At 23.9% G+C, this 27195-nt stretch overlaps 4 protein-coding genes across 14 annotated transcripts in view; 3 read left to right on the forward strand and 1 right to left on the reverse strand.

Moving 5' to 3' along the window:
- The window catches only part of LOC123272974 (alpha-protein kinase 1), a 63402-nt gene extending 61415 nt beyond the window's left edge, over nt 1–1987 (forward strand). For 7 of the 8 annotated variants that reach the window (XM_044740027.1, XM_044740031.1, XM_044740026.1 and 4 more), the window contains 2 exons: nt 462–538; nt 1578–1987. In XM_044740027.1, coding sequence (XP_044595962.1) covers nt 462–538; nt 1578–1646 — 146 coding nt within the window. In that variant the 3' untranslated portion in view covers nt 1647–1987. The remainder of the gene's footprint in view (nt 1–461; nt 539–1577) is intronic. The other variant, XM_044740030.1, reaches the window with a different exon arrangement.
- Nucleotides 1988–8266: 6279 nt separating this feature from the next.
- Nucleotides 8267–21032, reverse strand: LOC123273410 (protein C19orf12-like). Its single transcript, XM_044740808.1, has 5 exons — nt 20832–21032; nt 14547–14769; nt 14231–14466; nt 8921–9083; nt 8267–8840 (listed from the first exon to the last, which is right to left on the reverse strand). Exons 2-5 carry the CDS (start codon nt 14707–14709, stop codon nt 8599–8601), a joined length of 804 nt encoding a protein of 267 aa, XP_044596743.1. The 5' UTR covers nt 14710–14769; nt 20832–21032; the 3' UTR covers nt 8267–8598.
- Nucleotides 17077–17619, forward strand: LOC123273411. Its single transcript, XM_044740810.1, has one exon. The coding sequence runs from the start codon at nt 17077–17079 to the stop codon at nt 17617–17619; it is 543 nt and encodes a 180-aa protein (XP_044596745.1).
- A 66-nt stretch (nt 21033–21098) lies between the features above and the next one.
- On the forward strand, nt 21099–25710 carry LOC123272992 (major centromere autoantigen B-like). 4 transcript variants are annotated; one of them, XM_044740067.1, is made up of 3 exons: nt 21099–21163; nt 24279–24850; nt 25642–25710. In XM_044740067.1, exons 2-3 carry the CDS (start codon nt 24287–24289, stop codon nt 25705–25707), a joined length of 630 nt encoding a protein of 209 aa, XP_044596002.1. In that variant the 5' UTR covers nt 21099–21163; nt 24279–24286; the 3' UTR covers nt 25708–25710. The 4 variants fall into 4 exon arrangements, with proteins under 4 accessions (XP_044596002.1, XP_044596001.1, XP_044596003.1 ...); XM_044740066.1 differs by lacking the exon at nt 21099–21163 and adding an exon at nt 22116–22622; XM_044740068.1 differs by lacking the exon at nt 21099–21163 and adding an exon at nt 23313–23369 and having other exon boundaries at nt 25645–25710.
- Nucleotides 25711–27195: the final 1485 nt, after the last annotated feature.

Consider the following 27195-nt stretch of genomic DNA (forward strand, 5'->3'; position numbering starts at 1 on the left):
TTTAATTTATCGATTATTTTAATACAGATGCACACTCACTGCAGTTTTATTATTTTTTTTTAATTTTTTTTATTAACAACACGTTGAAACACTTTTTTTTTTTATTTTAATTTTTTTAGTTTAAATAACACATCATCGTTCAATATTATGCTGTGAAAAAGTATTACACATTCATTACTAAAAAAAGAGATCACCTATTTTTTATTAACAAAATTTTACAACCGACATAATAATATAAATAAATCCCGTTTACACAGACATTAAACACACAAATGTAAATAACCATTTAAATTTATTTAATTATATTAAATTAATAATAAGTAATGTGGACAAGTAAGCATATGTAATTAAATAATATCAGCAGTAATATATATGTTGATGAAAGACTTAAAAAAAAAAAAAAAAAAAAAAAAATCATGTTAAGATTGTGGTAACATGTATTGTTACGATGTCCTGAATAGGTGAGGCTGTGGTTAACGATGGCCCTGCTAAGAACTGGGCCACTGGAAATACCGGAAATACGCCCTTCTCCTCCAGGGTAAGACCCCTCCGACAATTATTTTACGTACATCATTTAAAAAAATTTTTAAATTAATTTTTTTTTTATTTTGTATGCTCTGTCTTCCCTCTACGCTTCGCTTAATACAAAACTTATCGTGCACATTATTTTAACTAGTTTCTTTTATAATTGAATAATTATAGTAATAATTTATTTTAAATATAATCTATACATTGACATTTATATTTATTTATTTATTTATTTATTAGATATTAATATTAAATTATTTATTTAAACATTGACTATTGCTTATGCATGAATTTTAAAAATATAAAATTGAATGAATCGTAGAATAGAAAAATAGTACCTTTATGACAGGAATATTTTCTAATTTTAATTAATTAATATTTACCAGATTCGTTTATTTTTATTTCACCATTAATAAATAATAATTAGTTCATTTAAGCGCGGTTGTGGGTAATAGCTTAACATCATAATAAATCTATTATAATTAATTAAAATTCTGGCGATGTGTTAGTCAAAAATTATTATCTATTAGTAATGCTTTTTCACAGTGCAATTTTAATTAATATTTTTTTTCTTGTTATTTAAGCATATTATTTTAATTAAATAAATTATAATAAAGCGTGCTTTAGTTACAAAAAAAATTTATATTGAAAAATTTGTTCAAATATTTTTTAAAATTGAAGAAAAAAAATTTGATATTTATTTTTTTTTTAATTGTATGAATTGCATTAATTATTGGCTTTAAAAAATTTTTAATTTAGGTTTTTTCGGTAATAATTTAGAGCTGCATAAATTAGATTTTTGAATTTATTTAAAAAAAAAAATTGTTTTTGACGTGTGAAAAAATTCTTATTTTTTTATGTATGCAACGTAATTAATAATTTAATTAATTACAACAAAAAATTTTTAAATTAATACATAATATGTTTTTCAGAATATTTTATTTAAAATATTTCATCACAAAATTTAATTCAATTAATACAATATAAAATGATTGATAAAAAAAATATTTTATTATATTTATGTTTATTTTTATTAAATATGATTACAGACTACTATTGAAGAGGTGGTGCGAGTTGATCCAAAGTCGTCACTTCTGCAGAAATTATTATCTGAGTGACTGCTATGTAATAAAATACATGTAATATATATTAAAGTAAGAGTAATATAATATACGCCAATCACTCCTGCGTCTGTACACATTCTTTATGTAAAGATATATTATTACTATTCTTATTATTATAATAATTATTATTATAATTATTATCATTATTAATATTGTTATTATTATTTTTATTATTATAATTATTATTATATTGTATTATATGTAAAACACTATGATTCTTGAAAACAAACAAAAAAAAACAGTATAAAAACGCGTTTTTACCAAATGCACTGTCAATCGGGTTGTTTTGTTTCGAGTTGTCTTATAACAAATCAGAAATAATTTTTTTTTATCAATTAATAGAAATTTGAAAAAAAAAAAATTTTTACAACTGATTAATAATAATAGTCTTCTGTTAGACTTTTTAAAAATCAATTTTGTCTTTTTATATAAAAAATGACTTATTTGTTTAAGAGAAAAAAAAAAATTACAATTACGTTTTTTGACAATTTTAAAATTCATTTAGAATTTTAAATGAACTAAGTAAAGGCCCAGTTATTGACACTTGTAATTTGATTTTAATTAAAAAAAAAAATCTCTAATAAATTGATGAATAATTTTTGAATTATAAATTTTAAGAAAATTGGTTTTTTGAGAACATTTAATTTTTTTAACAGCCGAAATGATTGCACTCTTAATGATAAAGCTAATTGCAGTTTTATGTTTTTCTTCTAAATAAGATTTTAAAAAATAAACGCTCTGATACACTGATAGATTTGTTTATAGTTAAAAATATTTGTTAATATTTAACAAATCATTTATTAGAGACCACTTTTCAGTCAAAAAATATTTCTTAGTATTTGAAAAAATTTATTAGTATATAATGAATGAATTTCAGATTTTTTAAATACAAACAAAATGAAAATTAATGTAGCACATATTTAATAATTTTGAAAATTTATTATAGATTATGGCAAAAAAAATAAAAAAAAACTGACATCTAGAAATTTAAAAAAATAAACGCAATTTTTTAAAAATAATTTAAAACAAATCTTTTTGTTAAATAAAATTAAAAAATTGTAAATAAACAAATCATTTTAAATACTAAGAAATATTTGTTTAATACTAAAAAGTGGTCTCTAATAAATAATTTGTTAATTATTAATAATATTTTTTGATACAAATAAATCTTATCAGTGTATAAAATAGATAATTAAAAAATATTTTACGTAGCAGAGCGTTTTTTTCGAAAATTCATGAAAATTAATTTAGCAGATATTTAATAATTTTTCTAATAGATAAATTACTGCATAAAAAAATGGACATTTAGAAATTTTAATAAATTAAAAATGCAATTTTTAAAAAATAATTTTTTGGAACAAATTTTTTTGTTAAATAAAATTAAAAAATGGTCAAGTGACAATCATAAAAACCGGCTCTTAATTAGAATAAAATTGCAAGTGTCAAACAACTAGGCGAGTGTCAATAACTGGGTCTTTTACCTTATGTGTTTTTAAAAAATTGTTAATAGTTAATAGTGATTTAATAAATAAGCTCAATAATAAATAAATACCGATTGATAAGGCGTTTAGTTTATTTATAAAAAAAAGAAAACTACGTAGGTACCTCACCGGTATACATTACTATACCACTGGCTGTTAAAAAAAATAATTAAATAAAATTATTTATAGGTTTTATTAATTATTAATTATATTAGTGAGACCATTTATTATTGTATACAAATACAAACAAATTTACGAGGAAAATTAATTGTATACAAAAAATAAAAAATCGCGTTTTTTTCTTAATTTAACAACTACTTACTCTACTATTCTAATTATTATTATTATTACTAATATATTTGTGATTATAAGAATCTGCAACCAAAATGTGACAAAGAATTCTTGTTGTTGTTAATAATGATTATTATTAATATTATTCTAATTATTATTATTATTATTATTATTATTATTATTATTATTAATATGACTATTTTATTATTTTATTACTATTGACATCATTACTATCAATATTCTTGTTGCAATTATTATATAATTACTCTATAATTACTATCAATTTATTATTAATTAATTATAACTACATTTATTATTGAATATTAATAATTATTATTATTATCTTTATTTTGATTGAGTATATTATATTATTACCATTATATCGATATTAATAGTATTGAATATAGTGTCTAAGCGTATTTAAAATCCAATTTTAAGGGTACCTTTAAATAAAATATTAAAATATTAAAAAACAAATACAAATAAATAATTGATTGCATTAAAATGTACGTACGTATGTTGTAACATATGTATTAATGTGTGCGCTCGATGTAAAATATACATATATATACATACTTATATATATATATATATATATGTGCATGTGTGCGTGTGCGCGCGTGTGTGAAAAACGTAATAACATAATTAATATAATAAAATATAATGATTATCTATTTTGCATAGTATCAACAAATTTCTCTTTAAAATCTCTTAAGGCACACTCAATTACTGCTAATTAAGGGATGTCACTTGTTAATTATTAAAAAAAAAAAAATAAGTAAAAGAACAAAAGTAAATTAAAGAAAAAATATAAATTTCATCGTACATACGATATATATTTATGTAATTAATATAAATATATATGTATCTAAATAAAAATATATATATATATTATTATATAAAAAATTAAAAAAATAAAGTCTGTATGCGCGTACAAATATGCATGCATATTTAAACAAAAAAATAAAAAAAAAAAAAAATAATTATTTAATAAAGAAATCTCACGCAAGTGTCCTATTTTTCCATAGAGTTTTCCGAAATTTTCATAGCTTAAAAAAAAACGTTTGCGAGATTTTAAAAATAAAATAATTGATTATACAATTATCTTTATTTTAACAAATTAAAATTACTAGGAGAGATTAAAAATTAATAATATAAATCATTAAAATGGTATTATATTTTATTTATCATTAATTATTGTGGCAATTTAAAAAATTCATTTTTTTTTTTAATTATATATTATATATTAAATATATTATATATAATAATAATTACTATTATAGACAACCTATTAATTCTTGTTATCGTTATCTTTTTTTAATTATAACAATATGATGTTTTTTAAATGATAATAATTATGTGGTTGTCTTGAAAAAATAAAACAATAAAATTTAAAAAAAAATAAAATGTCTATTCTGTATTTGATAAATTTAAAAAAATTATTCAAATTTATTGCAATGTATTTTAAATAATTATTAAAAGTTTTTAAAGTTTTTATTTTCAAATCGATTTTATTGATTGGAATAAAATAAGATAAATAAAATAAAATATTATTGTCTACAGAATCAAATTTGGAACAAGGTGTAAACAATGAAGATTATGTAGAAAGTTAATTGTAAAATTAAAATGAGAGAGAGTAAGAATGTGTAAGAGAGAGAATAAGAGGATTAAGAAATAACAAAATAACAATTACTCTTTGGAAATACACATAAGTGAGATACTCTAATTATACGTGGACATACGTGTACATTTTTTTTGTTTCAATAGTTGTATGTCTGTAAAAGAAATTAATAAACGAGTACATACATGTGTGTCCCCGTATACCGTGGATACGTACGTGCGTGTGATCTAAGTGTGTATAAAGTGAATTTAAAATACGTCATATAGATAAATCATATGTGCTTTCTAATGATGAATAATTTTATAAATATAAACGTAATACTTATATAATGTTGGCTTTATCATTATCATTTTACCTTGATAATCCTTCAATTAAAAAAAATTATTATTTCCTTATATGTTGAGTGACAAATGCCAAAAGGATGTACTCTTATAGTAAAATAGGGATTTGTGCCAAAAGGGGGTGTAAAAAATTTTTTTGCTAATCAGTTTAAAATCAGTGAAAAAAAATTTTTTAGTCACTGACTCCAAAAGGGCCACGTTTTTGATTTTTTAATTTATTAAAAATTGCACTTAAAATTTTTCAAGTTTTTTACAAACGAAATTTTATTTTTTTGTAATAATTTTTCTTAAAGACAAAAGGGCGAATGAAGAAAATTATGTTTTTTATTATAAAACATGAAAACAATCTTGCATTGATGAAGCAATATCATAATAAAGGTGAGAAATAAAAAATTGAATTATAAAGCGGGGGAAAATGAACGACAAAAAAATTTTTTTTCGATTGTAAAATTTTTTTTTCAGGTTTATTTAACTCTATTTAGAATTCTCAAAAATGACCCAGTTTTTTTTCTCTTTACTATTTTTAAGACTATTTTTTGTGATTCAGATAAAGAAATAAAATTCACTCTTTTAAGAAATAATTATGATGATTAAATATATTTAAAACTTTTGAAATTTCGAACTTTAGTAGCTTGATACCCTTATTGAATATTTAATATTAATTAGCAACCTTGCAGTCACTATGTGACTGCCGTGACTTGTGAACTATAAATAAATAAAATTTTGTTTTATTAAATAATGACTTTTGTTAAATTGCAGTGCTTTTGTAACTATTGAAATTCTTAAAGATATAAGTTCATCCCGATGTTACACTCATCAAGAGCTTTCATTTGAGTACCCACTTGCATTTTTGATATATTTTTCATATATACATATATATAATATATATAAATATATGAAAAAATGATATGAGTACTCAAATGAAAGGTCTTGATGAGTGTAGTGTCGGGGTGAGCTTATATCTTTAAAAATATGATTACTTTAGAAAATACAACATGACATTTCTTAATTATTGACTTTTTTAAAGATATAAGCTCATCCCGACATTACACTCATTGAGACCTTTCATTTGAGTACCCACTTGCATTTTTTATATATTTTTCATATATACATATATATAAATATATAAAATATATGAAAAATTGATGTGGGTACTTAAATAAAAGGTCTTGATGAGTGTAATTTCGGGGTGAGCTTATATCTTTAAAAATATGATTAATTTAGAAAATACAATGTTATTTCTTAATTATTGACTTTTTTAAAGATATAAGCTCATCCCGATGTTCCACTCATCAAGAGCTTTCATTTGAGTACCCACTTGCATTTTTTATATATTTTTCATATATACATATATATAATATATATAAATATATAAAATATATGAAAAATTGATGTGGGTACTTAAATAAAAGGTCTTGATGAGTGTAATGTCGGGGTGAGCTTATATCTTTAAAAATATGATTAATTTAGAAAATACAATGTTATTTCTTAATTATTGACTTTTTTAAAGATATAAGCTCACCCCGATGTTCCACTCATCAAGAGCTTTCATTTGAGTACCCACTTGCATTTTTTATATATTTTTCATATATACATATATATAATATATATAAATATATAAAATATATGAAAAATTGATGTGGGTACTCAAATGAAAGGTCTTGATGAGTGTAAAATCGGGATGAGCTTATGTCTTTAAAAATGTCAATAGTTCACGAGATACAAGGTCATTTCTTTATTATGTATCTATAGTCATTTTCTAATGCAGCCTAAATATATTTATTATTTTGTAAATCAAAATATGTTGGCAAAGTGATCAGAAAGAAAAAAATTTTTTTATACGCCTTTTAGCTTTAAATCATAAAATTTTTAAGTTTATATAAATATATATATATAAGAGACTAATCTCTCGAATGTTCTCTCAGAAATGTTACAATGTTGTTAATTCAATAACAGTATTGATTTTTTACGACCCCTAATTACTCGATTAGTCTTATAGAATTGCCAAGTAAATTTAATTACCCAATAATAATAATAATAAGCCCAGTGCGATTAAGTGAATTACGCTTTATTAGATTTTTATTAGTCAGTAATAACTGAGTGCCAAATAATTAGTTTAAAAATTCGGCAGTAATAAAATACAATACTATAAAATAAATATATTGCTTTTTTACGATTCCTAATTACGATTTATTGATGAATTTTAAACATAAAGTATGTAAAAAATTTGATAAATATCGACCAGTTATTAAATTACCAAAATTTTATAGAAATCATTCAAACTTGTTATTAAATTAATAATTTTGTCCTTGATATCGTTTATCAACACATTAATCCTTCTACAATTTATCTTTAATTAAACAGATTGTATAACTATAAATTAAATCATCCTAAAATCCAATTTTTGTGTTTAAAAAAAAAAAAAAAAAAAAAAAAAACAAAATTTGAACGATTTTTTTTTAATAAATAAATAGTATTAAAAATAGCAGACACTTAAACATTTTTTACTTTTTAAAATAAAAACAAAATATTAATTAAAAATAAAAAAAATTTTCAACCCTGTATTTATAAAACTTGTAAAAATCTTTGCAAACATTTTTATTTTTTTCCATTAAATTACGTTCTGATAAAAATAAAAATGAAATTGTTAGACCGCTATTTTTAGCATTATTATTTTTATGTTAATTTTTTGTCATTGTTATGTTAATTAAGTTAAAACTTACATACAATTCCAATGAACAAAACAATTTTTCAAATTGAAATTGACTTGCCAGTATCATAACAATAAAGGCCTGAAAACTTGAGTCGAAATGAGCTGCTTATTCTCTTGCAGAGAGCGATACTATGCATTGTCCGAAGTATGATTTACGATCATTTTTTTTATTTAAGAATTCGAGACGAATTTTATTATCCCAGTTATAGCACGTTAGTTATTACTTACCCGCTTGGAGTATAAACTTAAATTAATTAAAAACTCAATTTTTTTTTTTACTGAAATTATTTTTATTCCATCAAAAAACAATGAAAAAATTTTTTTTTATTGAATATAAAGTCGAAGCTTTATTTTTAAGATATTTGATCAGTATGATTATTATTTATACTTAAAAATTAACTTGGATAATCATGTTGACCGTAAATAAAGAAATTAATTCAAGTTAAAATCATATGAATTCAATTACTATTCACCAAAAAAATTTGGATGTAAAAAAAAATTATAAATCATAGCTTAGTTTTTTTAAAAATTTGCTTATCACTCTTACAAGAGCCGCTAGGACATCTCTTTCAGTTAGCAACATTGATATTGTCATAATATTTTTAGCGGTTAGTAAATTTCTTACTTCTTCCATCAATTTTTTTTTCTGTTTTTCAGTTAGATCGTTCATTAAAATTTCAGGAACCGATTTGAATTTTCCCTTCATCACTAATGCAGTGCCAAGACCAGCAATCGAACCTCCTAAAATATAAATTTTAAGTACGGTAAATTAATTTGTAATGTTTAATAGATAATAAATAAATTATAATATTATAATTTACCAATGAAAATTCCAATTGGACCAAAAAAAAAACCGCCAATGGCCGCAGCAGTACCAACTAAAATGCCAGATTGAAGCGATGATTTAACAGCTACTTTTATTGACTTTATTTCATTTATATCACATATTACATCCATTAATTCTTCATTATTGTAGGACATCATCTTGACTCAAATTGTTTATAAAATTAATTTTAGCTTGAATGGAAGGTCTTAAATTTTAATCTGAAAATAAAAAATCAGAGTAGTCATTATAAGATTAAAGTTAGCAGTTTCTTGACAATTTTTTGAATAAATAAATTTGTTAGAAAAAATTATTTTTTTTAAATTGCCTTTTTAATTTTTTGAATTTTCTAAGTGTTAATTTTTTTTCTGATTTTTTTTTTACCATAATTTATTTGTAACAAAAATTCATAAATATAAAAATTAATTCAGCAGTTATTTGATAATTTTAAGAATTTTTTTAACAAATAAATTATAAAAAAAATTGACATGTAGAAAATTTAATAAATTAAAAATGCAATTTTTTAAAATAATTTTTTGGAATACATTAAAAAAAAAAAAAATTAAAATTGTAAAATGATAGTTTTAAATATTTGCTAAATTAATTTTCATGTAATTATTCAATAATTATTAAGAGTTTATTAGTAATCACTTAGTTATGTATTTTAGCAATTTGTGACACTAAAATGAGCAAATTTGACAATTTTTAAGTTACTTTGGGTGGGGAGCATCTCTACAGAGAATTTCTCTACACTTTATAATCCCTCAGGAGAAATCTTTATTTTAAAAAACTTTCAATATAAAACTCTATAATAAAAACAAATCAATTTAAAAAATTCTTCTTTTGAAAATCTTTTAGGAAACAATCGATTACAATCTAACTTCTTTATATCGCGTGACTAATGCAAAAAGGGCGCATAGCTACAGATTAGTAGGGATCCATGCTAAAAGGGCGCATAAAAAAAATTTTTTTTGCCATTCTTCTTAAAATCACTCGAAACACAAAGATATGTAAAAAAAAAAAATTCGAGCATCCTACAGCTACACGGAGAGAAATTTATAGGAACTTTTCCAAAAATTATGGGAATGATTCCTATAATAAAATTATCATTATAGGTATCAATCCTATGCTCATTATGGGAACCATACTCATAGTTAATTGGAAACGTTCCTATACAATAATGGAATAGCTTCATTATATTCTGGGAATGGTTCCTGTAATATTATAGAAATGGTCCCTATATTATTAAAGGAATGGTTCCTTTAATATTATAGGAATGGCTCCTATACTATTAAAGGAATGGTTCCTATAATATTATGGGAACGACGCTCATAATAATAGAAAAATGTTTGTTCATAATAATGAAGCAATCACTTCAAAAATATAAAGTAATTATTATACATTTTTTTGCTAATAAATTTTTTTTTGTAAATAAAAATTGATCTTTCACTAGAGTGAAAAAATTTCTTTTTCATAATTTTTATTCACGTGTGTACTTAATCTTAAATTGTTTATTCCAACTCAGTTATTATTGTGTTAGATAACATTGAAAAATAATGTAGCAATTCTAAAGTTTTTCTAATAAAAGGGATATTTTCTTACTATACAATTAGAGGAGCAAAGTAGATATGGAAATTCATTGTTTATTTTTACAATTTCATTTTATTTTTGAAACAAATTATTTATTTACAATACATACGTTGAATATTTATTAAATCCACCTTTTGAGTATGTAACTTTTATTGTTTATATGAACAATATTACTTATTTTACATATTTCAAATGATGTTATTGGGAAGCAAGTAAAATTATCGAAATTACTAATAATTTCAAATGCTTCAAAGTGGTCATCGAAGTCACAAATAACTTGAGTTGTAATGATAAATATCTCAATATTATTAGGCATCATCACTATAATATTATGAGAATGGTTCCTGTAATATTATAGGAATTGTTCCTATAATATTATAAAAACTATTCCTATATATTATGGGAACCATTCCTATATATTATGGGAATCATGCCGATATTACAGTTATAATTATAGGTATCGTTCCTATAATTATAGGAACCATTCCCATAACTATAGTAACATTTCCCAAAAATTATCGGTACAATTCCCATAATTTAAGTAATCGCTCCTAAAATGGTATAGGAATAAATTTCATTAAAATTATAGGAATTATTTCCATATTTTTCTCTCCGTGTAAAAGGGCGTAACTCAAGACATGGGCCTTTTTAGCTTTTAGAAAAGTAGTGCCTAAAGCTAAAAGGGCGCATAAAAAAATTTATGTTTTTATATAAAATTTTGATGAATAGCTTCACAAGACATGAAATTAAAAAATTTAATAAATAAAAAAAAATTTCTTAACTACCGGTCCCTATACGATTGTAACTTTATATTTCTCTCTTAGACAAAGAAGAATTTTGAAAAAAAAAAACACTCTGCTACGTAATAGATTTTTTAATTATCTATTTCATAGCAGATCATTTTTTTCGAAATTCTCATTTGTTTAAAAGAAAAACATAAAACTGCAATAGTTTTATAATTATGAGTGCAATAAGGATAATACCGTTTCTTACAGTGAGTGCGACGCGAAAAAAAGAGGAGATCGGCTGTTAAGTACTTAAACAATATTGAAAAAATAATAATTTTTAACTATTTTTATACAAGCAATAGATAAATAAATTAATCGAAAACTAATGAGATTGAAATAATTTTCGAATAAAAAATAAATTACTACAATCACGCATATTTAGCAATTTTTTGAAAATATTTTTAATTGTAATTTTAAAAGAGTGTATGTTTAGTTAGAATATGCCTCTCTCGTGTGACTCTATCGTTTTTTTTTATTTTTAGACTAAAAATAAGCATTTTTATGAAATATTTAGAAAAAAAATTTATAGGCCTTTTTAGCTTTAGGTTATAAAATTTTCAAATTCCTAAAGCTAAAAGGGCGCATAATAAGAGACATACGCCCTTTTAGCTTAAGGAAATCGATGCTTCATTTTTAGGCGAAGAATATGTCAACCAGTCGATTGGTGATAAAAAAAAAAAATTATGCGCCCTTTTACCTTTTGGCACGCGATATAGTAAATTTTTCAGGCGATACATCTCTTAGAAACAAAAGCTCGATATTTTGTTAAATGCATTTGTATTCTTTTTTTTTTATTAAAATAATTAAAAATATAAAATTTTTTGGAACCTCAAAATGTGATCGTCCGATAAAAACTAGATTAAAAATAATATTTTATAGATGTTATAATTATTAATAATTACAACTTTATATTTTTAATTATTTTAATACAATAAATAATAGTTTAAAAAAACTAAAAACACGCTTTTTATAGAAAACCAAACTAAAAAATAGAAAATAAATTTAAATTAAGAATAGTGTTAAAAATTTCAATAAATATAAATTAATAATAGTGTAAATAAAAAAAATGTATTTTATTTTAAAAAAAGCGTGGGGTGCTTTTTAAGATATTATCAAAATGATAATCACTCTACTCATATCTGTCAATAAAATATTTATAACTATTGACACCATGCACCTCACGCTTTTTTTAAAATAAAATACATTTTTTTTATTTACACTATTATTAATTTATATTTATTGAAATTTTTAACACTATTCTTAATTTAAATTTATTTTCTATATTTTAGTTTGGTTTTCTATAAAAAGCGTGTTTTTAGTTTTTTTAAACTATTATTTATTTATTAGTTATTAATTACTACAACGTTTTACGAAATTTTACGTATTTTTTCCTGGTTAATTATATATTTTTACATAAATATAATTGACTTTATCACAACTTATCTGCATATTACTATATTGTTTTTTTTTTTTTTTTTTTTTTAATATAACACGAGAGTTTGCTTAACTGTCCATCTATTGGGGTATATTTACCCTAATATCATTATAAAGACTTATTCGCTAGTATAATTTTTAATTTATGTATTTTCATCATATGATGCTCTTTACAAAAAAGGGATTATAAAATGTAGAGAAATTATCTGTTGAGATGCTCCTCACCCGTTAATTTTTTATCAAATTAGTTATTTGAAAAAATAATTATCAAAAATTTTGATTTATAATAAATTAAAAGCATAATTTATAATTTCTGAAAAAAAATTCAAAAATTTTCAAACCTCTACTGATTTCAATATCACAAATTTATAATAATTGATAAATAATAATTACTTACTTAAAGGTTGATGATTTTAGTTCGGGAGCCAGTAACTGATATACACGACCAAGTTCCTCTTAAGCGGAAATTAGTGAAATGCAGAAAATAATATCGTAAGGCCTCGTGAACATCGGCTGGCACTTGGTGGAGGGATGGACGATTGTAGCCTTCCACGCACGGAGAAAAAATAATGCATTCATTCATCTTCTATCAGCTAAAAATTTGTCATATTGTAGCTGATTTTTTTTATTTATCACAGCAGTGTATTAACAAGCAGCCCATAAATTTTTTTATGGCAGGAAATGACGTATCCTTAATAATTCATACTTAAGCGTGTGTTGCTTGAAACTTTAGAAATAACGAGAAATAATAAAATATTAATTAAAAATAAAAAAAAAATTTTCAACACTGTATTCATAAAACTTTTAAAAATCTTTGCCAATATTTTTATTTTTTCCCATTAAATTACGTTCTAATAAAAAATAAAAATGAATTTGTTAGGCTGCTATTTTTATCATTATTATTCTTATATATTAATTTTTTATTATTCTTATGTTAATTAAGTTAAAACTTACATGCAATTCTTATGGACAAAACAATTTTTCAAATTGAAATTGATCACATTTTTAAAAAAATATTTAACGTTATTTTAAAAACTTTTTAACTTGCCAGTATTACAACCATAAAGGCCTGCAAACTCGAGTCGAAATGAGCTGCTTATTCTCTTGCAGAGAGCGATACTATGCATTGTTCGAAGTATGATTTACAATCATTTTTTTTATTTAAGAATTCGAGACGAATTTTATTATCTCAGTCATAGCACGTTAGTTATTACTTACCCGCTTGGAGTATAAACTTAAATTAACTAAAAACTCAATTTTTTTTTTTACTGAAATTATTTTTATTCCATCAAAAAACAATGAAAAAATTTTTTTTTTATTGAATATTAAGTCGAAGCTTTATTTTTGAGATATTTGATCAGTATGATTATTATTTATACTTAAAAATTAACTTGGATAGTCAAGTTGACCGTAAATAAAGAAATTAATTCAAGTTAAAATCATATGAATTCAATTACTATTCACCAAAAAAATTTGGATGTAAAAAAAAATTATAAATCATAGCTTAGATTTTTTAAAAAGTTGCTTATCAATCTTACAAGAGCTTCTAGGACACCTCTTTCAGTTAGCAACATTGATATTGTCATAATATTTTGGGCGGTTAGTAAATTTCTTATTGCTTTCATTAATTCATTTTTCTGTTTTTCAGTTAGATCGTTTTTTAAAATTTCAGGAACAGGTTTGAATTGTCCCTCCATCGCAAATGAAGTGCCAAGACCAGCAAGTATACTTCCTAAAATATAAATTTTAAGTACGGTAAGTTAGTTTTTAATTTTCAATAGATAATAAATAAATTAGAATAATAGAATTTACCAAGTGCAATTCCACGTGGACCAAGAAGAAGACCGCCAACGGCCGCAGCAGTACCAACTACAATGCCAGATTGAAGCGATGATTTAACAGCTACTTTCATTGACTTTATTTCACTTATATCACATATTACATTCATTAATTCTTTATTATTGTAGGACATCATCTTGACTCCAATTGTTTATAAAATTAATATTAGCTTAAATGGAAGGTCTTAAATTTTAATCTGAAATTTAAAAATCAGTGTAATTATTGTGACATTAAAGTCAGTAGTTACTCGAATATTTTTTAATAAACAAATTTTTGAAAAAAATTATTTTTTATATTTTCAATTTTCTAAGTGCTAGGGTAAATGTTCCAGTAGTTGACCGCTTTCATAAAAAAGTCCAAAAATTATTATTAACTGCATTTTTTATGACCCTGAAATTTATTTTTAACTATTGTTGAACTTATAATCATTACAATGAATAGGTATTCCAAATTTTATTTAATTTTTAGAACATCGAAAATAATTCATGAAAATTTTTCACCGCATTATCTGACTAAAATCGGTCAATTACTATAGTAGAGTATCCGAGAGGCGACTACATGTTTTAGTTAACAAAAAAGTTTCTATTAGGTTAATCTTGCCAAATTAAATTCTGAAGTAGTCTTTAATAGTTTCTTAACAAATCTTTTAATAAAATTTGACAAAAACAATCAAATAAATACCAACTCAACGACCGGTCAGATACTGGCACAATAAAACACCGTTGTACCATCAATAAATAAAATGACTTCGGTCATCTATTGGAACCTGCTATTTTTCAAAATACCAGTAGTTGACCGCATGCACAGTTGTAAGTTTCTAACTTATATAAAATAAAAATATAAATATGTTTACGTGATAATATTATGTTTACATAAGTGTTGTTATTTAAAATAATTTATAATTATTAAATTATTAGTAATAAAGAAGTATTTATGCTTATTGTTTAAATGTGTTTCAAATAAGATGATTGTTGAGTCAAGTTTAAATTTGTACACTGATAGAAGGATTTATTAGATATTAATAATTTAATTTATTTAGAAGAAAAGAGTACATTTATTAATAGTTAATAAGTATTTATTTATATTTAACCAATATTTATTAAAAGTTAATAAATATTTTGTTGAGTGAATTTGTGTTTCGCTTGCAATGTCATATATGTTATGAAGATTGCTTATAAACAAAAATCATCTTTACAAATTATTTACACTAATTATATTATTTTATAATAACGTTTACTGTAACATAACAAATTTTATCACAGCTCATAATTATCTTTTATATTTTAAAATATTAAAAACGTTAATTTATTTAGTGAATTGAATTATTATCATGTATTCCAGCTGTAGGATTATAAAAAGTGTCAAAAGAAAATTGTTATTTTTGCTTTTGATTTTAAATAAATATTTGTTAAAAGTTAACATAACTTTAGACATAAATTTATAGTAATTAATAGTTTATTTTAAATAATAGTTATTATTTTTAATAATTGCATACGTGTGTCTCAAAAAAATATTTTGCTTTTGTCATTATTGAATCGAACTTTAATTTACAAATCTGTGTTACTTTTTTATTATTATTAGTTTTATTCTAAACTAAACGAATTTTGTTTACTAACAATACAAATCTAATTTAAATAAATAAGCATGAAAAAATTATACATTAAACATAAAAAACTAATTAAAATTTACAAAATAACCAATGTTTGATAATGGGTCAACTACTGGAACACTTTGGTCAATTTACTGGATCAAGCCGGTCAACTATTGGTGTTTTTATCTTACCTGCATTTAAATGTGAATTTATATGCAATTTTATGAATAATTCGATTAAATAACATCTCATATCAAAAACTTGAATATTTAAAGTTTAAATAAACTTAAAATTTTTATTTTTTACCGTATAATAATTAAATTACTCGTATAATAATTAAATTACCGTATAATAATTAAATTACTCTATGTTACTATTGGATCAGTGCGGGACTGCTCAAGGCTCCAATTGTTTATAAATCAATTCGTTGACCTATGTAATAATTATGAATTAATGTTAAATCGTGAAAAATGTAAAATAATGTCATACTACAGAAATAAGTCGCCTATACTTTTTGATTATTATATTGGTGACACCCAGATCTTGAGAGTGTCAGTTCATCGCGACTTGGGTGTTGTTTTTGACAATAAGCTAGACTTTCAACCTCACATCAATGCAGTGGTTACCTCCTCGTGGAACACTGATAGAAGGATTTGTTTATAGTTAAAAATATTTGTTAATATTTAACAAATCATTTATTAGAGACCACTTTTTAGTCCTTAATAAATATTTCTTAGTATTTAAAAAGATTTATTAATATTTAATAAATGAATATCAGATTTATTAAATACAAACAAATTATTTTAAATACTAAGAAATATTTGTTTAATACTAAAAAATGATCTCTAATAAATGATTTGTTGAATATTAACAAATATTTTTAACTATAAACAAATCCTTCTATCAGTGAAGATGTTAGGATTTGTAAATAGATCTAGTCGTAACTTAATCTCAATCAAAGCCATTAAATCTGTATACTTTTCCCTGGTTAGATCGCGTCTCGAGTATGCTGCGGTGGTCTGGTCTCCTATCTTTGATGTGCACATCAATAAGATCGACAAAGTTCAACACAAATTCCTTAAATTTTTAGTATGGAAAATTGACCGAATTTACCCTAAACCGGGCTCAGATAAGGAAGAACTTTGTCGTAGATTTAAAATGCTTTCTTTAAAGGACCGCCGACTATGTGCCAGTGCTATTTTCTTGACGCGACTGATACAGGGCAAGGTTGATTGTCCAAGACTTCTAGAATCAATTACTTTCAGAACTCCGACCTGGAGAAGTAATGTTCCCTTTCAACTTCCACTAACGAGTACTAACTTCGCTGCATCTGCTCCTATTTATCGTTTAATGTATGCTTTTAACTTGTTTTATAAAATTGATAACAGCCTTGACATCTACACGATAAATAATGTTGGCTCTCTTGCAAAACTTTGTTCCTCAATTGGACACTGACTTAGTGCATCCTATCTAATTGTTAATTACTATCAAATAATATATGATCAATTTATCAGATAAAGCATAGACTTACTACTATTAATTTTATATTTAAGCTTTACTGTAATAAAACAAATGTTATATTCATTTTTTTTTTCTATGGAACCCAATTATTGGCATTGCTGTAGGGTTCAATGTACTGTTAAAATAAATAAATAAATAAATTACGATCAATTGAAATGCCAAAAATCCTTAATCGGTCAACTACTGGTACATTTACTCTAATTTTTTTTTTATTTTTTTTTTTTACCACAATTTATTTCTAACAAAAATTCATAAATATGAAAATTAATTTAGTAGTTATTTGATAATTAAAAAAAATTTTTTTTAACAAACTGTAACGTTCTAGCGAATTTCGAAATTTATTTGACGGTTCTTAGAAATTATTTTTATTAAATAAAACCTCGATCATTCCGTTGCAAGAATTATTTAACGGAGTGACGAGGAGATAAAGAAAGTCTGCGAACGCCATTGCGACTTGAATTCAAAACTCATGACGCTGCATGAGATTCGGGCCTCGATGGTGTTCACTAGGGCAACCTGAGATGCGGCGTTGCGACATTTAATTATTAAAATCTATTGTACTGGATGCAAATCCAGAGGAGTCTGCCCTGAGCAATCAAGCGACAATCATCTTGGGGCTCCGGACGTATGTCCGGTGCCATCTGGCCCAAATTATATAATTAATTAAACAATTTACTTTAATTTTATATAATCGTGTGTATTATTTTAAATATAATACCCTTAATAATTATTCTAAAAATTTATAGAGTATCTAAGAGCAGGGTGCGCCTGGAATCTATAGATCTCCTATAGACACCTGCCTGGTAAATTATAAAAATATGAGCTGGAAAATCCAGAACGTAACACAAACAAATTATAAAAAAAATTGACATGTAGAAATTTTAACCCTTTAGAGTCTGACCTTGAAACCCCACTCTTTGGTCTGGCGGAGCCCAATAGAATTAGAAAAAGCGCGAAACAAATGTGACAGGGCCGTATTATAAGAGAAAAAATTTCACCTGGGTGGGAAGTAAAAAATAATTTTTTTTTCAATTTTTAATTTATTAAATAATAAATATCAAAGGACTTAAATTCAAATTAAGAACAACATTTTGTCTCATTATAAATATAGTTAAGTATTTTAATTATCAGCATAATTATTAGAAAAAATAAATACTAAGAAAAGTTCAAATTTCAATATCAATTCTTATAATGTGAATAATGGCCATATTTTAATAATATTTTTAATTATATTTTTAGTAATATTTTAACAATATTTTGAATAACATTTTTAGTAATATTTTAAATAATTTAATAGTTAGTTTTTTCCATAAAAACTTTATTTGACTTTATGGTAAGCAGCAAAACTTTATGGTAAGCAGTAATTTATTATCTTGAACAGTGACAGGTCGATTTCTTAATACTCTCACGTTTATTTCATCATCAACCTTTAAAGGTTTTATGTTTTTTATTTTTCTTTTTGGCATACTAGCGACTAATTATGAGCAATCAAATTATTTTTCAATTACATAGCAATGTATGAAATTTAAAAAATTTTTCTAACCTTACTTTCGAAGAGACTATTTCTTTACGTCAACAATACTAACTACGGCACTGTCAATGAACGCAGCGCGAGATTCAAATGAGTGGAAGGGTACTCACAGGCACACTACTACTCTCACATGTCACTCATACATACTCACGGGACTCTACGATTCGCGCTCTCCCCACCAGTCCCACCAGTCTCACACGTAGACGTTTCAAGGGGTTGCAGTCAACTAGTCAGACTAACAACATTCCGAATTAATAAATTACTAGAACTTAGAAAGTAAATATTAAATGTAATTTAAAATAATTAATTTTACAAATTTTAAAATTCCGAAAAATATAATCTTAAATAAAGAAAAATCTAAAGCTATATTAATAGAATCTTTCAAAGTTACAAAGTCTCAATAAATTAAAAAACATAACAACGAAAATTTATACGCCAAAATGAATGAACAGACGAACACTCATTTAGCCGAAAAATGTAAATAATTTTATATTTAGATTAGAAATTTTTTTTAATTAATTTTAAATTAATTAATTTTTGAAAATTAATTTTATTTTAATTTACAAGCATGTATGGAAAACACTCAAATTTCATGATTGTAAAGGTGGACCATCTAAAAAAAATTTCCAATTTTTTGGATGAGTAATTTTCGGCCGAATCATTATTCGGATAGGTGAGTATTCGGATGAATATACGTCTGAACAACCCTTTTTCGAAATCAAATTAATTTTAACTTTTGAGGAATATAAGATTTATATTTACTTTTATTCGATAACCCGGTGTTTTATAATTTACAAAATTGTTTTTCGGCTGTTATTCTATTTAAGCTAATGTATTTTATAAACTTTGAATGTAGCGGAATTTTAAATTTTCTAGAGTCTTAATAATTTGGAATGTTGTCGATCTGACTAGTTGACCGCAACCCGTTTCAAGATCCTCTGACTCTAAAGGGTTAATAAATTAAAAATGCAATTTTTTAAAAATAAATAAATAACTTTTTTGGTGGCTCCTTCCAGGCTTTCCGCTGTAATCTCAAGAAAAATATATTGCAATATTATTAATAACACCGTTCATTTTTTGAACTTTGAAATTTCTTTTTTTTGCTTTTTAATTTTCTCTAGGCATCGCCAAATAAACCTATTTGTGTATAATTTTCGAGCCAAAATTTTCAGATTTAAAAATTTATAATTATCTTATAATTTAAAGTATGTACTAATTGTTGTATAATGCTAATTGGCGTCAAATAAATAAATAAGTAATTTTTTGGAACAAATTTGTTGAAAAAAATAAAAAAAATTGTAAAATGATAGCTAAATTTAAATATCTGCTAAATTAATTTTCATATAATCATTAAATAATCAGTAATAGATTATTAGTAAACACTTAGTTATATATTTAAGCAATTTGTGACACTAAAATTAGCAGATTTGAAATTTTTTAGGTTACTTTTTTACCAAATTAACTTTTTAAAAAAATAATTATCAAAAATTTTGATTTATAACAAATTAAAACCTTAATTCATGATTTTGGAAAAGAAATTTTAAAATTTTTAAACTTCTACTAATTTCAATATCAAAAATTTATAATAATTAATAAATAATAATCACTTAAGTACCAGTCACTGCCACTAATCTCTTGACAATTGATAACAAAACTGAACAAAACACAGTAAGAATATTCATTCTAAGTTTGGACTTCCCCTTTCTTCATGATGAACTCAGTAAGAGAAAAACTTGATACTGGAAATCCTGATCGGTGTTGTAATTTGTAAGTTACTTTCTATAATAATCTTGTGATAGAACACATGTATTTATCTTCCTCTCACCCAGACTTTTAGATAAGAGGGCATATACATTTGAGCGAGAGAGAATAATGTGTTGTTGAATGAGAATTAAATGCGGAGAAACTAGGTGGCGCTTAAGTCTATTTTCATCAGCTGATTTTCTTGTAGGTATACATAAAAGAATAACAACTGCTTGGCAAAAAATAACGTCACAATCAGGGTTGCAGATGCGGCGACTTATCGCCATTTAGGCTACTTTTAACAAGGCTCGGCGACTAAAATGTTATTGAAGGCGACTTTTGAAATTAAACAACAGAATTAATAAAGACTACGAAGAATTTTATCACAGTTTTTATGTTTCATGAATACTACTTAAAATTTACCCTCGCGGTTTCGGAATCACTGTAAAATCACAGTGAAATTTTAGTGAGATTATAGTAAAAAGATAGTGCGACCATGATGAAATTACGGTGAAATCACCATAATTTTGTGCCATTCGGTTACTGTAGTTTTATGGTCATCTCACAGTGGTAATGCTGTGAGTTTAGAGTGGTACCACTGTGAATTTACAATGAATCCACAGTGAATCTACGGTGAATTCACAATGAATCCACAGTGAATTTACGGTGAATTCACAATGAATCCACAGTGAATTTATGGTGAATTCACCGGGGTAAAAATAATTGTATATAATTATTTCCATGAAAAAAAAAAATATCTGTCGGGAGCAGGAATCGAACCGCGAACCTCATACTCGGAAGACTGACTTGCTACCAATTGACCTAAGAGAACATCGCGAGAAAACATGTTCGTGTGAACTACAAGTCCTGCATATGTTATATAAATGACTATTTTTTTTTTCGTTACATATAATTATATAAGAATCATAAATAATTTTTCGAAATTGCAAAAACCATCTCATATTATTACATATAATTATATATTAATCATATATAATTATTCGAAATCGCAAAAACCATTACATATAATTATGTATAATTATACATGATTATATATAGTTATATATAATTATACATGATTATATATAATCACAAAAACCATTATACATAATTATATTTAAATTAGATGTAATTATATATTAATCATATACAATTTTCTTACCCCGGACCCAATGAGAGTTCACAGTGAAATTACTATGAATTCACAGTGAAACTCTATCATGAACTAACGGTGTTACAACTATCAGATCATTCTGAAGTCACGGTTAAATCATGGTAAAACGACGGTGAAATCACAGTGAAATTACTATGAATTCACTGTGGAACTATTGTGAACTCACGGTGTTATCTCTGTGAGACTACCATGAATCTACAGTGATACCACCACTAAACCATAGTGACGAAATGGCACAAAATCACTGTGAATTCACTATGAAATTACCGTGAACCCACAGTAGATTTACGGTGAAGACGATTTCACTGTGAATTCACTGTGATTTCATAGTAATTCCGAAACTGCGAGGGTAGACATGTTTATGCTAATTTAAATATTTGTGGAATAATTTTAATAAGCTTTGTGATGATTTTCAGTTGAAAACGTATAATTGCACACTTTTAGAATGAGAAAGATAATAATTTAATGCTGATGACTGAGTGTGATTACGTGAGTGATTTAATCACATTACTATTGAAAGTATATATAATATTAAGGTGTCCGTTATTTACCAATTTGGTTTTTGACTTTGCAGTGCCCATTAGATTTTTAGTTCGTGACCTAATAAAAAATATCAGACCCATATAAGCCCTTAAGGTAGTTGTAGCGTGATAGGCATTTCAACAGAAAATTATGAAATTTTTTTTATTGAAAGATAAATATATTAATAATTCACTACCAAAATTTCAGATCAATTGACCGCACCGTTTTTAAGTAATTAATTTTCGAAATTGCATCTTTTACACGTAGAGGTATAGAGAGATGGTAAAGTTAGTATGAAATCTTCCGTATTACTCGAGTGGTATTGCAAAGTCAAAAATCAAATTGGTAAATAACGGACACCCTAATATAACATATATGTTAATTTATCTAAACTAATTTTATGATGAAAATTTCACTTCATAAAATTTACTTGAATTTTGTATTCTAACTTATAATTTTGTTAAATGATAATATAATTTAATTTAATATAATATAATTTTATAATTCTCAATAAACCAGATTTGAAAAAAAAATTTTCATTTAATTTTTATAATTTGAATTGATCGCGGCGACTTTGGGTGACTTTAGCGCCACACGTTGGCTACGCGCCGAAAAAAAAGTCTGGGTGCCCTGGTCACAATTATTTTTGTTTATATTCATGGATTGATGTACATATATAATATATGTGTTATTTTTTTTATGTTTTTAATTGAGGTAAATTATTATAATTGTTATTTAATTATAGACAAAGTGGAAGTGTCAGACATTTGACAAGTTGTTTTTTTGATAATTTTTTTCAAACTTTAATTGAAAAACAAAATTTTTATCTAAATAAAAATGAAGTTAGCCGACATTTAAAAATTTTTAGAAATTTTTAATTAAAAAAAATTCAATTAAATTATTTAAAAAAAAATTTTTCACATATAAAAAACATGAAAAACTATAAGTGTAATTTTAAAAAAAAATTTTTTTAGTTTTAATTTAATTAATAAAAAAAATCAAAAATTTTTAGACGTCTGCTAACTTCAGTGTCATTTATTTAAAGTTTAAATTAATTTAATATAACATAAATATAAAATTTTAAACATTAATCTGCTAATTTTTTACTTATATTTAATTAAAACAATAAAAATTTATTATTTTTTTGTGGTACTTAAATTTAAAAACATTTAATAATTTTTAGAAATTATTTATCTCATTTATAAAGTTGACATGTAGAAATTTTAAAAAATAAAAAATGCAATTTTTTTACAATCATTTTTTGGAACAAATTTTTTTGCTAAATAAAATTAAAAAATTGTCAAGTGTGTTAATTTAAGTGTCATTATTTTTTTCTTTTTTTTTTTATGAAAACAAAATTTTAAAAATATTTTTTTTATTAATTTTTATTGAAATTAATAGTTTAAGCGCAGTTATAAAAAATAATTTCTTTAATAAATCAGACCAGATACATAATAAGTCATATATCAATCTTCTATTTAATTAATAAATAATATTTTTTTTTTAAATAACAAAACAAAATCAATATTCTAAATAAATTAAGAACGGGTGTCTTGAATTATTCCAACAATTTTGTATTCAAATTAACTCATATAATTAATGTAAATTTTTTTAATTCTACAGGAATAAAAATGACTGAACCTTCAAGCGAAAATCTTAATGATCAACCAGCTGATAAAATTACTGAAGAAATTCCAGACACTGGAATAAAACAGAACACACAAAAAAAGCCAGTTTTAACGAGAAGACGTTTTTCATTTAAAGAAAAATTAAAAATATTACAGCAACTAGAGAATAACAGTATGATGACAGTTTGTAAAAACTTTCATGTAAATGAATTCACTGTTCGTAAGTGGAAAAAACAGCGAGAACTAATTGAAAAAAATTGTAAGGACAGAAAATTATGTAATACAAAGAAAAAAATAATAGTTGGTAATCCAGACGTTGATGATGCTTTGCATAAATGGTACTTGAAAGCAAGAAGAAAACGTTTGCCTATATCAGGACCTATTTTAAAGTGCGAAGCTCTGCGTTTGAATGATGAACTTGGTGGTAAAAAAGACTTTGTCGCTAGTGATGGTTGGCTTGATAATTGGAAAAGGCGAAAAGGTATCAAGACCTTGATGTTTGGATATAAAAATCCTAATTTGAGTAATCAAAAGTGTTCAGTCTGCAAAGCTAGTCTGAAAAAAGAAGTTAGTATTTTTACTTGAGCCTTAATTTTCATTTTTCATTTAATTTATTTTACTTCTGATATACATTCTATAGAGGTGCATGACACCTGTGCATAGACACCACAAAAATACAATAAAATTTAATTATATATACATCGAGTTAAGAAATTCATTAGCTAATGCAATGTACAAAGTATAAGTTTTCTTACAACTAATTATACAATATTTTATTTTGCTAACTAATATAGTATCTTAATTTATAATTCAATAGATCTAATCCACCTCCCAAAATTCTTACTTAATAAGTTCTTTTTGCATTCAAGAGCTTTTAGATTATTGGGAAGTAGATTGAAATATTTTATTGCCACAAAAAACGCATTTTTGGTACTTAAAGTTTTATTAATTTTTGGTAAAGTTATCTGTCTATTACGTGTATTTATAAACCTCCCAGAGTGCATTAATTTACAATCTGTAAAATAATAAGTAAGCGCATTCACATAAAAAAACTGGTTGATTTTTAAAGGTACTAACATTTCATTTTCTATTTTCATTTTACTTATGAATTTATTCTGTTAATTTACAATAGGTTTCATCGTATTATCATATGCACCACCCCAACCAATGATTCCATAGTTTATAACACTTTCAAAAAGACCATGATATATTGTTTTCAGTATAGACGGGTGTAGCCAATTACTTAATTTATAGAATAAAAAATTGAAATACTTGACTTTTTTAATCAGCTCTGTTACATATTAATAATAATTTATTTTTTTTTTTTCATATTTTATTTAATGAATTTATTTTTTCAGCAGAAAGTGGGAAAAATAAAATGCATAGAAAGTATTTTAAAAGAAAGTGATGATCAACAAACTTGAGTTCTAAAAAAAAACAAAGAATGAAATTTATTTTTACGTATTATTTATTTATCATGGAATAAATTTATTTTATGACATCGTTAAAATTAGATAGTATAAAAATTTTTAAATGAATGTATGATGTATATTTGTTTAAATTGTACTATTACTTATGGTACAATTTTTATATTTTTTTTTTAATTTAATATTAAAGATTTAACAAAAATTTTCTGTTTTTGAAACACCTTTTAATAAATTTCACATGATTATTTCTTATAAAATGTTTTTTCTAATAAATAAGTAATTATTGAGTATTAATTACCATCTTAAAGTATAAGAAAAATATGTACATATAAAGATCCAAATAAATAACAGAAACAAATTCAAGAAATACTGATAAAGATCATTGCTAAAAAAGAATAGCAAGTCACTTATGGAATAATAACTTGTTCGTTAATTTTCAGCTTAGAAAGAAAAATATGTATAAGGTAAAAATCCCAGATTGACACTGGCCTAGTTGTTTGACACTTGCAATTCTATTCTAATTAAAAAAATAAAATGTTCTAAAAAAATCAATTATAATTTGATGGGATTATTATCAGATCTACTAACCCAATGATACTATTTTTTTGGATACTTATTGGGGTTAAGCTGAGTCTCTGGTGGATTAATACATCATATTTTTTTATGAAAATTAAGTTAGTCGACATTTAAAAATTTTTAGAACTTTTTTTATTGAAAAAATTACTAAAAAAAAATTTTTTTTAATTTTCACTTGTAAAAAACTTCAAAAACTGTAAGTGAAATTAAAAAAAAATATTTTTTTGTTTTAATTTAATTATTAAAAAAAGATTAAAAAATTCCAAACGTCGGCTAACTTTAGTATTACGTTTTTTTTTTTAATATTTTAACAACTCAAGATTATTTTTTAATATTTTATGCTTACTATTACACCACCTGTTTGATTGGATGGGTGAAAAACAATTTAATCTTCAGCTTCTCGTTCTTCGATGAATCGTTCACTGCAAAAGTATGCTTAGAGAAGATGACACTGAAGTTAATAATAATAAAGTTAGCCGACATTTTTGATTTTTTTATTTTGCTTAATTTATTATTTTATAAATAAAAAATTTTTTAAAAAATTGCACTTATAGTTTTTGAAGTTTTTAACGAATAAAATTTTTTTTTTATTTTTTTGTAATAATTCTTTAATAAAAAAAAAATCATAAAAATTTTTAGATGTCGGCTAACTTTATTTTCATCTGAATTTAACAGATATTAGAAATTTTTTTAGGACTTTATAGTTATAAAATTATTACAAAAAAAATTTAATTAAAAAATTCTATTTGTGAAAATAAAAAAAAAATTTTAGAGGCATTTTTTTTTTATTCTAATTGATTTAATATAAAATTAAAAAAAATTGACAGCTGTCAGCTAACTTCAGTATCATTCTGTTTTACTTTTTGAATCTGCTTGTAAAGAGGGCGCTGCATGTAGGCAGTCCTCCAT

The sequence above is a fragment of the Cotesia glomerata genome, linkage group LG10 (assembly GCF_020080835.1).
Source record: "Cotesia glomerata isolate CgM1 linkage group LG10, MPM_Cglom_v2.3, whole genome shotgun sequence".
NCBI classification, from domain to species: domain Eukaryota; kingdom Metazoa; phylum Arthropoda; class Insecta; order Hymenoptera; family Braconidae; genus Cotesia; species Cotesia glomerata.

Coding starts and splice junctions, on each gene's coding strand:
- LOC123273411 (XM_044740810.1), top strand. CDS start 17,077: ATGTTAGGATTTGTAAATAGATCTAGTCGTAACTTAATCTCAATCAAA.
- LOC123272992 (XM_044740067.1), top strand. CDS start 24,287: ATGACTGAACCTTCAAGCGAAAATCTTAATGATCAACCAGCTGATAAA. Junction 24,851..25,641: donor AAGCTAGTCTGAAAAAAGAA/GTTAGTATTTTT, acceptor TTATTTTTTCAG/CAGAAAGTGGGAAAAATAAA.
- LOC123273410 (XM_044740808.1), bottom strand. CDS start 14,709: ATGATGTCCTACAATAATAAAGAATTAATGAATGTAATATGTGATATA. Junction 9,084..14,230: donor TAAAAAATCTAAGCTATGAT/TTATAATTTTTT, acceptor ATTTGAGTCAAG/ATGATGTCCTACAATAATGA. Junction 8,841..8,920: donor TCCAATTGGAATTTTCATTG/GTAAATTATAAT, acceptor TTTATATTTTAG/GAGGTTCGATTGCTGGTCTT.